Source organism: Microcaecilia unicolor, chromosome 7 (assembly GCF_901765095.1).
Source record: "Microcaecilia unicolor chromosome 7, aMicUni1.1, whole genome shotgun sequence".
Lineage (NCBI taxonomy): Eukaryota > Metazoa > Chordata > Amphibia > Gymnophiona > Siphonopidae > Microcaecilia > Microcaecilia unicolor.
In genome coordinates, this window is record NC_044037.1 from 52,272,642 (window position 1) to 52,285,564 (window position 12,923).

The following is a 12,923-nucleotide window of genomic DNA, read 5'->3' on the forward strand; positions in this document are numbered from 1 at the left end:
AGACCAGCCAATTCAAGATTAACAATTTTGTGAGATTAATCAAGGTTAAAATTCTTAATCATTCTACAGCCTTATTTTTTTTTAACATTTGCTGGTTCTTACCTTCCACTGTAAATTCAGGCTGTTTTTGGTTTTGTTGACAAGTTTAGGTGGTGCCGGGGGGTCTGGTTCACAACATTCTGTAGTAAAATTCACCAGTTCAGAAACAGATCCTTCCAGAGAGCTACAAGTTGCTGAAACTCTGAACAATAGTAAACAATGATTAAGAATTATCAAAAGGATCTCTCTACTAAATTCTTACGCAACATTATTGACAGGATAAATCAATTGTTCCTCAGAAAGAGAGGGCTATATTACATATGAGTCAGATGTATCATTAATATTACAATGAAAAGCTTTGTTTTTAGTTATATTTTTCAACAATTTACTTAAGCATAACATGCAGCACGATTTCAAAAGGCCATAACACTGGGAGAACCAAGTTGCCTACTGCGAAGCCCTTGTTGAAGAGTCCTAGCATGGATTCTGTAGAACCGTGTAGTTATAGGCCTCTCTCTATTATTCCGTTTTGGGGTAAGATTATTGAAAAAGTGGTCTTTAGACAACTTGATGAGTGGATCAAATAAAGAGAAGGATGGATGATAATGCTTGTTATGGCTTGGTATCGTTAGATGTTTTGGGAGCTGTTGATTCCATTGATTTGGATCGGTTACTTGTTAAATTAAAAGATTTAGGGATTGGTGGGCAAGTTTTGCATTGGTTTACCTCTTATTTGACCAGTCGATCTACGGTCATTTGCAGTGGAGTACAATTGTCAGGACTGGTCAATGTAAAATATGGTGTGTCACAGGGTTCTGTACTGTCGGCACTGTTACTTAACATCTATTCAGCACCACTAAGTAAACTAGTGAAGTCATTGGGAATATTCTATCACTTTTATGCTGACAATGTCCAGTTTCCCTTTCCTGTACTATTGTGGGGTATTGATTTGGATGTTCAATTAAGTGATTATATGATGAATGTACAGCTTTGTACAAGACAGAATGGGTTAGTGTTGAATGTTGCAAAAACTGAGGTCGTGCTAATTGGTAGAGGGGAGACACACTGGCCAGAGAAAGTGTGGTTGGGGAATGTGTATCTTCCTGTAAGGAAAGAATCGAAATTGTTGGGGGTTGTGCTAGATTATAGACTCAACATGAGAGCACAAGTGAATAATGTGGTTCAAACAGCCTTTAAACATCTATATATGGTGGTTAAATTGAAACTGACGATACCTAATTATGACTTCATATGTTTATTACAGAGCATGATATTGGTGCGACTGGATTACTGCAATGCCCTATACGCCGGAACATTTTCGATTATAAAAGCATTGCAGATAGTTCAGAAAGGGTGGTTCATGTTCTTACTGGAGTTTCAAAATGTTCTCATGTATCCTCAATATTGTATTGAAACAACTACATTGGTTACCTATGTTGCAAAGGATCCAATTTAAGATGTTAACACTTGTTTCTCAGACTATCTTGCGGCCCCATGTTATTTGAAGGAATCTTTGTTTATCAGACGTGACAAGTATTGAGATCAGAAACAGCTATGAGACTTTCAATGGATGTTGTGAATCAATTACATTATGCTGACACACGGGCTACAGCCTTTGTGTCAACAGCAATTTTGCTATGGAATGCACTTCCAGTCCAACTTCGCCTTTGTGGCAGCTTGACGCAGTTTAAGAAATCCCAAAAGACTCGTTTATTTGTGACAGTATATTTTTGAAGCAGCTTTAGGAGTCATGTGATGTAATGCAGAGATCAATATTCTTTTTTAGTTCGTATGTTACCGTTTGTGATTTCTTTGTTATTTTGATGGTATTTTATTAATTATGTATGTTCATATTTGGAAACCACCTAGTTTACAGGTGGTTTATAAATTTTTTTTAAATACATAAATAAGAATATTTTATATTTTCCTTGTATCATTGCTAACCATGAAATATTTAAACTGACTTTTTTTGTTCAGTTGTAAACTTTATTGTTCATTGTGTCACATAAATGAACATTGTCTGTCAGGTGTGCCACAGCAGAAGAAAGGTTGAGAACCACTGCTATAGCGCAATCATGTTAATGACACTACACATTATACAACCTGGGATCTCGTTTGTCCACAATGAACATGGTATCAAACATCAACACCTCACTAGGATATTAGTACAGTAAAATTAAATATCAATTTCCCATTATAACAAAGCCATTAAAAAATAAGAGTACTGTTGATACTTGATGCTATGGAACTCTGCTATTTGCTTTTCAAATTAATATTAGTATCAAAGTACACATGGCTGTTAAAATAGCTTTGAAGCTGTTTTGTGAATCTGACTGGAATACTTATTTTATGCCTTACTGATTTAAACAAACTAAACAACAACATCCATAGCCAGGGCTTTCCTTAAACACTAGCAGCTACCATAATCATAACCCTCCATAGTTCTGGATGTTTTTACATAAATTTGCAATAGGCTTTCCTTAAACACTAGCAGCTACCATAATCATAACCCTCCATAGTTCTGGATGTTTTTACATAAATTTGCAACAATATATTTATTGATATAAAATAAAAAGCACATTTAATTGCCTAAGATTTTACTGAAAAAAGATATCCTTTGTGTTTTAAGTTTGTTGGGCAAACCATGGTGCTGTCAGACCAGTGCAGAAATCTTCAGGGCGTTCTTGTTTTTAGCAATCTTTACGACATGAAAACAATGTTTGTTATAAAACTCCTAGTAACATTTACCTGACATGGTATTCGGTGGCTGGTCGTAGGTCAGAAAGGTTGAATGTTGTTTCCTCCCCACTTTGAACAAAGAAAAAAAATCTTTTCACTACACTTGCTTAAAACTAATCTCTGATAGATTCTCATGAAATTGTTAATTTTGAACTCTGTTTAAGAAGAATATGATTAACAGTTTGGTCAGGGTGGAAACAATTATGCTATGGATATATATAAAAAAAAACCTTAAGAATTATAGTTAAAGCTATGAAATCTCTGTTAAAAACACTAAAATATCAACAACAGACACTGAACTATCACAACCTTCACTTCCTGCCAGTGCTTTTTTTGTGCTGGTATGATGTACCGGCACCTTTTTTGTACATCCCCTCCCAGACCCAGTCCCCACCTGCCTACCAGCTCCGTGCCGACGACCCTCTTCTCCTGCCACCCGGCACCGTGACCCAGCCTTTTAAAAAATCTACGAAGCGGCGGAGCGGTGCCTCGCGTCTGCCTGTAAAAGAAGAAAAATCGCTTCGCCGGCCGGCCTTCCCTCACTGTGTCCCGCCCTCTGACATAACTTCCTATTTCCGCAAGGGCGGAACACAGTGAGGGAAGGCCGGCCGACGAGGCGATTTTTCTTCTTTTACAGGCAGACGCAAGGCACCGCTCCGCCGCTTCGTAGATTTTTTTAAAGGCTGGGTCGCGGTGCCGGGTGGCAGAAGAGGGTCGTCGGCACGGAGCTGGTAGGCAGGTGGGGACTGGGTCGGGGAGGGGGGCTCAGATGGGTATGGGTGGCTGGAGGGAGGGGGAGCAGGGAAACAAGGAGAATCGCTGGACATGGGTGGAGGGCAGGGGGGACAGGAGGGTCGCTGGACATGGGTGGATGGCAGGGGGAAGAGAGAATCGCTGGACATGGGTGGATGGCAGGGGGGACGGGGGGGTTGCTGGACATGGGTGGAGGGCAGGGGGGACGGGGGTGTTGCTGGACATGGGTGGAGGGCAGGGGGGACAGGAGGGTCGCTGGACGTGGGTGGAGGGCGGGGGAAGATAGAATCGCTGGACATGGGTGGATGGCAGGGGAGGGCAGGGGGACAGGAGGGTCGCTGGACATGGGTGGATGGAGGAGAGGAAAGGGAGAGAGAAGAAATGCTGGACATGGATGGAGGCGAGGGAAGAGTGAGGAAGGAGATGAGATGAAGGAAAAGGAAGAGAGAAAAACTGCACATTGATGTAGAAAATAGGCAGAAGCTGGATCCACTGGACAGTCAAGTCTGCGGAGGACCCAGCTTTTACTTATGGATGTAGGGCAAGAAATGAAGAAGAAAGGGGGAAAGTAAAGAAATAAATGGAAAGGAAGCCCTGGAAACGGAGTTAAGAGGACAGATAGCAGCAGAATCAGATACTGAGCCAACATGATCAGAAAAATAAAGTCACCAGACAACAAAGGTAGAAAAAATCATTTTATTTTCATTTTAGTGTCTGGAATATGTCCAATTTAAGAATTTACATCTGCTGTCTTATTTTGCACTGGGTATAACTGGAGCTGTAACAGCTTACAGAAATTATTTATAATGAAAAAAAATCACGTTATTTTTTCCTCCTATACTAGTATAATATTTTGAATGATGTCTGCTTATATGCGCTATAGCTGGTATAAGGGGTGTGGCAAATATGGGTGTGGCTATAATAGGGGGAGTCATATGTGGTGACTCCGCCCACGAGTACCGGCACCTTTTTCTACAAAAAAAGCACTGCTTCCTGCTATCAAAGACTATCACCAGACTTTTATGTAGTACAGTTACATTCAAGTGCTACAGACAACTTGCCACCTACATACCTGTAGACAGATTTAAATTTCCCATTTGTGCCACTGTTAGAGATAGTCACTTCATATGTAAACGCTGCTGATGAAAAATCAACATGACTATTCCCATTCTGTGAGCTAACCGGAAGGCTCCAGCTTAGAACAGCTGACCTTGCTGTCACGTGAGATAGCTAAAGTAATAAAAAAAACAAATTCAAATGTGTAAGTATATGAATTGTCAAAAGTTGCACATAATCCTAGTTATCTTCATTGATATTATTTGACTTACATTAAAAAATATTCTTCCAAAACGTGTTTTAATTTAATTGCAAATAACATTTTTTCTCTATGCATGAGCTATATCTATGTCTACATCTATAGAGACAGCAAAAGAAAGATACCTATACTCATACAAATACAAGTTGCGATTAATATCAAGGTGATATTATGGTACAGTGAGATACATGTATGGTAAAGACAATTGGGGAGAACTTAGAGAGGAAAGGAAGAGTTAGGATATGTCCGTTACGATCTTTGGTTAAGTTGTGTCGCAGATGTCCAAGTTTTTTATGTTGGGTTGGTGGGGTATGCCCTTCTGAACAATTCTGTTTTTAGTGCTTTCCGGAAATTCATGTGGTCGAGTGTGGTTTTTACTACTTTTGGTAGTGCGTGCCACAATTGTGCGCTCAGGTAGGAAAAGCTGGAAGCATAGGTGGATTTGTATTTGAGTCCTTTGCTGCTTGGGTAATGGAGGTTTAGGTACGATCTTGCTGATTTTATGGTTATATTTTACATATATATATATATATGTATTTAGGTATTCATACATTAAAATAGAAAGGAAACAGAAATGCAGTACTACATAGCAAAGCTGTGGCAAAAGGGGGCCTGTGCTGGCGTTGGTGAGTGTTTCTGAGGAACGCTGAGGCCCCCTTTTACCACAGCGGGTAAAAGGCTGATTCCCCTTTTTTTTAAAGAAATGGCTGTGTGGCAAATGAACCACTTGCTGCACAGCCATTTCAGGGGGGAGCTCTTACTGCCACCCTTTGAGATGGCGGTAAGGACTCCCGCGCTAACCCGGAAGTAACCGGGCAGCATGCGGCACTGCCAGATTACCGCTGGGTACACACCGGCACTACAAACTGAAATTTTTTGCAGCACTGGAAATGGCACACACTGGGGGAGGGAGCTACCACCGGGTTGCAGCGGTAGCTCAGCGGTACTTCCCTTTTAGCGAGCTGTAAGCCCGCAGTGGGCTTACTGCTGCTTTGTAAAAGGGCCCCAGAATGTTTAAAGTACTTTCAGGATACAACGGCACACAGCACATAAGATTCAATTTTGGCAGAAACACAAATAACAATTACAACAGGCAGTAACCTACTCACATGGACATACATTTGCTGTGGTAGGCAGACTCCTCACAAATTAGCATCTGCACCATATATGGTGCTGCAAGCAACACCATTACATAAAAAAAAAGTTTAACATTTTTGGTTTAGTTTACTATACTTACTACAGGTTTATCGATGCTTAAAAGTAGATCTTGTAAAGTTTTCGAGTGTGTGTCTGCTTCTGCAGGGAGAAAATTTAAAAAAAAACCCAAAACAATGTAAAATACTGTTCCCAAATGCATCCACAAGATGGCGTAAGTTTCTTTCACAGACAAGCCATATACTATACAAAGTTCATTCTCCTGTTTACATTGGATAAACCATTTAAAATGACAATCAGACTAGCTAAAACTAACAATACCATACAAATCTCTTTCAGTATGCTGGTAACAGATGTTTTCTAAAGTCAGAAGTTCACTAATTACACATACAGATGCAATCATTCAATGGAAAAGACCATGAACTCATTTTGAAAACCTGTTTGGAAAACCTAAAAGGACCTTCGAGCATGTGCAGAAGTTCCTATGTTCCTGCAGTCATGCAGTATGTTTCAGTTCTCTGAGTGTCTTCCTGAGCAGTGAAGGAGCTGCTGTATGACACTGGCTTTGGTTGTTAGGATAAGACTTTAGTCCCATGGGAACATCTGAGCCAAGATGGGGCTGTTATTTATACATTACTAATGTTGCTATGATTACCAACTATAAATGAATTAGTTTTTTTTTTTTTGGCTTATTGCTGTTGTATATTCTGGGTTGCTAATACAACATAGCAACTACATTTATTCCTATTAAAATTTAGTGTACACCTTCAGGATTTTAATTGAGAGGCTCCAGATCAACTTCCAACTCTAACAGCAAGTGGAAGAGTACATGTAAATAGTAATTCCCATTAAGAAGTGCGATGGGAGGAGTTACAGTGATTTGATAATAGGAAAAAAAAGTGGCTACAAAACCCCCTAATATAGAAGGGGTGGGCAGAGTCCAAGGTCTGAACTGCTGGATTCCCTGAACTGCAGTACCCAAGTCATGAGAACCAAAATCAAGAGAACAATTTAATATGTTATTATAATTTAGTGAACTCTAAGGATTAGAATGTACTGTTTGCACCGGGGTGTTCTAATTTGGTAAATGACCTTCTAACAGCTATCATGCATTATTTGCTGCACAAAAGGCAGGGCAACAGATAATGGGGCTCATTTTCAAAGCCCTCTAAAATACTACCGGTACATCGATGACATTTTTATGATTTGGACAGAGGGTGAAGAAACTCTGAAACAATTTTATTCTGCATTCAATACATACCATCCTACAATCAGATTCAAAATTGACTACTCCCCAGAAAAAGTCAATTTTTTGGACACCACGGTCTCAATCAGTGATGGCTGTATACAAACATCTATATACAAGAAACCCACAGACAGATGTAGCTACCTCCACAACTCCAGCTTCCATCCTTCACATACAAAAAGATCCATCATTTACAGCCAAGCCACAAGATACCACCGTATCTGCTCTGACCCAGGGGACAGAGACAGACACCTTAAAACCCTGACTGAATCCTTCAAACAGAAGGGCTACAACCCCAAAATAATCTCCAAGAATATTGCCTCCTCCCTCAAAACACCCAGGGAGAATCTGCTACAGTACAAAAAGAAAAAATCCAGACAGAATCCCGCTTGTAGTGACATACAATCCAGAGCTGGAAAAACTGAGGAAAATCATAAGAGATCTACAACCTATACTCCAGGAGGATGAATTACTGAAAGAGATATTCCCATCCCCACCAGTACTGGCCTTCCGACAGCCACCCAATTTAAAACACAAGCTAATCAGAAGTAAACTTCCTTCACAGACTGAAAAGGAACAGAAGGGCACACTTCCCTGTAATTTATCCAGTTGCAAACTATGCCAAAATATTTCACAGGACCCCAAAGTCATCCACAAAGGAAAGATATTCAACATAAAGGGATCTTTCACTTGCTCATCTTCCAATGTGGTATATATCATTCAGTGTAAAAAATGTAACGAAGGATGCTACAGTATATTGGAGAAACAGGCCAGATGCTTAAGACAAGATTCAATTTACATAGACATCATATGAACAATACTGGTGCCAGCAGGGTTCCCACGCCTGTTGGTCAACATTTTACAGGACCAGGACACTGTACCAGTGACTTCACAGTGAGAATCCTCAAAGGTAACTTTAAAACCATACAAGAACGTAAGACCTTTGAAGTCAGAATGATTGAATATTTTAACACCCAACAGAAAGGACTTAACAAGGATCTGGGGTTCCTAGCCCATTATAACCATAAAGCTGTATGTCTCTGTTGATCACCCTCCCCTCACCTATCCACACCCACCCTGTTAGAATATCAATGATATGCTTTGATGTCCCCATGCATACTTCCTACCCACCCCCCTCCTCCCACCCTGTCAGACTGTCATAGTAATGCTTGAATGTTTTCACTTATATACACTGTCAGCCAGCACATTTGCTTATTTCCGATCTGAGGAAGAAGGGCAACCTTCGAAAGCTAATCAAGAAATGTATTAAGTTATGTCCAATAAAAAAGGTATCATCTTATTTTCTTTTCCATGTTTTATTTGTTTGATTTCTATTGATAACATTTTCTGTACAAATTTTATAAACAATGAAGTCAAGATGGTGTCAGAGAAAAATCAGGGGGGGGGGGGGCACACTTCTAACTGCTTGGGTCTTTCCTTTGTGAGCTTATTTTCCTATACTGAAACACTGGAGTAAGACAAGAGGACTACTTCTCTCATCTTCTCCCATTCTTCCTCATCAGACCACTATTACAATTTATACGGTCAGTTCTATTCAGGTGTAGCTGTTGTTGGGCCGAGGAAGGACTCCCGACTTGGCCAGTGATGTTTCACTGAGCTTACAAGGACCTGAACATGCAAATTGTTGGGCGGGCCACTGTCTAGGCAGAAAGAGCTCAGAACTGATTCTGGAGATGCAGACCAGACTCCTCAATCGATCCCTGTTGGTGATGAATCATCTTCAGTGTCTATGTTAAACCCAGTACTATCAATGGAGGGGAGCACAGATGTTGTATAGAATTTAAGGACTAGAAGCTCTACGTTCAGCGAAAGGTGACAGTGCTTCTTCTCAGGCTTTTTACTCTTTAGTTTTGGTTCCCTTGCAAGTTCTTGAGAAACCAGAGGTGGTAACAATGAAAGCTTTGTGGATGGCTATCGAGACTGCATAAGGTTTGCTTTTCCTCTGTATCAATTTCATTATCCTTGACTATTCAAACTAGATATTGATGGTAAATTGAACTAGCAATCTTCTAGAACAGATGGCATGGAGAAAACTGTTGGGAGACTTATGCAATGTACAGACTACTATGGTTCAAGATAAATCTTTATTAAGGAAAATTTGGAAATAAGAGAAATCTTAATTTAAGATTTATTAACTTTCTTCAGTTAAATTTTTCATCTGCAAAGGATCCATTTGTTAGTTTTTGATGATAGTCCTTGGCTATCCTGGAACTATGTTGCCTCCTTTCCAAAGGATTTTCTATCTTCCACAGGTTGGCATTCTAGAGGTGGCTCTGCTCCACTGGCCACACTGGAACCTTCACAAGAGGAAGTTATTGGTAGAAGCACATTATTGGTTTCATTTGTATTTCTTCAGGATAAAGAATTGATTTCGAGACTATACTATCGTGCTAGACATACTAATTTTCTATGATCTAAGGTTCAAGTTTTTTTTGGATATTTCAAGGTGGACACAGTCTAAGAGGAAAACATTTCTTGAATTAAGACAGCCTACAGTCTCTCTTGGAGCATCTTTCCAATTAAGATTTTTTTTCGAATCTTCACAACTGAAATTTTATTTTTTTTAAGGGAAAGGTGTCTCTCTCTGAAACTATTATGCTTATTTCAGATCATTAATATAAGTAGTAAGATTGCAATACTCCAATTTATTTTTTACAATTCTGTAGTAAGCCACCTTTTTTTTTGTGTGGCTCTTGATTCCTTCCCTATGATGTAGACAATTGGGTCTCTCTTTTTCCTTTTCCTTATCCCAGGTTCTGGGATGGTAACAATCTTCAAGTAATTTGTTGTGGGTTTTCTTGTCAAAGTAAATTCTTTAAGTGTATATTTCTAAATGCAAATTAAAAAAAAAAAACATCTATGAACAAATGGTCTTCAGAATAAGACCTACTCCTTTGTCTGTAAAGAAAGGGCTAAAAGGAAACTACATAAGAATTCATCTTCAGAACTCCATACTGGAAGTTTCATGAATGCTCAATCACTTTCAATATACACTAGATATGACTTATGAGGCTACACCTCTTCCCAAGTCAACTTCCCTTTGGTGCTTAAGGTTGGCCCTTGGGGCCTCAGAGACTGTTGCAGTGGTCTGGATAAGCTTCCCTCTTAGAGGCCACTTGACTTAGACTCTCTCCAGTCTGCACCAATATTAACCCTAGAGGTATGAAGATTCATTTTGATGACGAGATGTTTAGTATAGAAATGGAAAAAATAGTAGGCAACTTTGCTTCCAGACGGTTCTTAAAAGATTTCTTAGTAAAAGAACTAATGAGTTTCAGCACAAGGATCAACTTTTTTGGGGATATCCCAAGAGAGCCGAAAGCCTTAAGCTAGAATTATATGGAATGAATTAACGGGTGGTAAAGCTTTTCTCCAAACACAGCTATTTCAGTACTCTGAAAACACAATAAGAAATCCTCTTGGTCTAAAAGCAGGAAGTTAAAGAAAATTTCCATCGATAGACCTCCTCCTTCAATGAATCCTTGATGTGATCTCTCATTGGTTCCGCGCTGCAGAACTCCAAAGTTGGAGCTGGGGTATCAAATAATGTCTCAATCTGTCTTCTTAGGCTTTGATGCCAAAGGGGATAATGCTCTCCTCTATAACTCCTTTCTACCAGTAGCTGACATGTTTCATGTTGCTTGGATTACAGTGCTCTTTATGCCAAACTAAATGGATTCCTATTTCTTCCGTTCTTCATGATGAGACAGAAGTTTCATTTTGTGGATTTTTTGTTTTTCAAAACTTCATTTAATAACTGACAAATTCATCATACATAATACAGAATCATAATACCAACTCACATCCTTAGTAAAATTGAGATACTACAGTCCTTATTTTAGAAGCTCTACTCGTGTTTTGGATGTCTGAAAATAGACATCCATATTGTATGGATGTTTAAATCCCAATTTTATAAAGCCAAACTATAGATGTCTCACACTACAGTTTGTCCCTATGGCAAGGAGGCATGGTATAGGCATGTTCTGGGCAGAACCAGGGAGGGGTCAAAATATGGACATCATTATTTAGACCTGGTATGTGGCATTTCCAGGTTTTAGAAAGCTGCTCTTATGAGAAGTGAGGGAGAAAAGAGACAGTGAGGAAATGGTGCCCATGGAGGAGAAGTGGGGGGGGGGGGGGGGGGGGGGGAGGAAAGGGAACAAGACAGATTTGAAAATGAAGAAGAAAAACGGAATAACGTTTGAATATGAAAAATGGATATAGGGCAGGAAGTGAAGGAAAAGAAAAAAAATAGTGACTAGACAGGACGCCCTGGAAACAGAATTTAGAGCACAGAACTGTGCTGTGAGCACAGTGAAACAGAACTACAGACAGGGAACAAGATGATTAAAAAAAAGATTTTATTAACTGAAATGTTAGTTTTGAGACTTCACATCTGCTGTCTGTATTTTGTACTATACAGAAGGACACTGAGGGGACACTTTATGTGATTAAAATTTTTAATTGCACAGTTAATCATGAATAATCGATCATACATAGAAATAAAGGTTGACAATAGTTATTTGTTTTTTTAGTCTGTATCCAAAACTGTGCTTTATGTTTAGAATTAGATGTTAACGAATAGCCTCCAATATTAAAGAATTGGAATTCTTCTAAAACCGTTTTATATTTCAAACATACGCTGAAAAGTGTCATTGTTTTTTTTAGTCTGTATTTTAATAATGTCTTAAATTATTTTAGTAACATCTTTTATCTTCTGTAAATCACCCAGGGATCAAGGGTTGGATGGTATACAAATCTTTTACTTTTTTAGGGATCTTGCAAGGTACTTGGACCTGAATTGGCCACTGTTGGAAACAGGTACTGGGCTTGATGGACCTTTAGTCTGTCCCAGTATGGTAATGCTTATGTTCTTATGAGAAAGCTCAAAGCTGTTAGCAAACAAAAGCGAAACATTTTTTAGAAAGATTTTTCTAACTAGCAGTAGATAATGTATTAAAAAAAAAGAGTCATGGGAGGGAGGAGGTGCCATCTACTATAATAAAACGCACCCTCAACGTTCTGAGGACACTGATGTCACTGCAGGCACTCAAGACACCAGTTCGTAAGTTCATGGTGGTGGTCAGAACACTCACCATGTCTCCATGCCCCGCCCTCGCGTCACACGTGATGACGTCGAGGGCGGAACATGTACACAACCACGCAAATGAACGAACGGGGAGGAGTAGGGAAACACGCTACTCCTCCCCTTCCAACGAATCGCAGCCACCGAGGACGTGCCCATCACCCCGCCCCTTTTGCTCCATCGCCCCGCCCCTTTAACACTAGCACCCCGCCCCCGGTTGCCCCCTCTTCCCCCCCATCACCTTCCCTCCCCCCTGTCACCTCCCCTCCCCTTACGCTACTATCCCTGGTGGTCTAGAGGTACCTATTCACTTGGGGCAGAAAAGAAAGAGCCCCCACTTTCCTGCCGGGAGCGCTGCTGCTAGCTGCCCTGATGCATCCTCTGTGAGTCAGGCTCTCGGTGTTTCAAAATGGCCGCCGAGAGTTGAAGCACCCTCGCGAGACTTCAACTCTCGGTGGCCATTTTGAAACGCCGAGAGCCGGACTCGCACAGGATGCAGCAGGGCAGCAGCGCTACGGCCAGGAAAAAGGGGCTCTTTCTTTCCTGCCCCGAGCGAACAGGTACCTCTA

General features: G+C 40.2%; 1 protein-coding gene across 2 annotated transcripts in view; it reads right to left on the reverse strand.

The window, feature by feature from the left end:
* The window catches only part of LOC115473827 (fibronectin type-III domain-containing protein 3A-like), a 175,980-nt gene that overhangs the window by 60,280 nt on the left and 102,777 nt on the right, over positions 1 to 12,923 (reverse strand). For both annotated transcript variants that reach the window (XM_030208946.1, XM_030208948.1), the window contains exons 7-10: positions 6,084 to 6,142; positions 4,604 to 4,761; positions 2,788 to 2,847; positions 103 to 241 (exon numbers count right to left, since the gene is read on the reverse strand). In XM_030208946.1, coding sequence (XP_030064806.1) covers positions 103 to 241; positions 2,788 to 2,847; positions 4,604 to 4,761; positions 6,084 to 6,142 — 416 coding nt within the window. The remainder of the gene's footprint in view (positions 1 to 102; positions 242 to 2,787; positions 2,848 to 4,603; positions 4,762 to 6,083; positions 6,143 to 12,923) is intronic.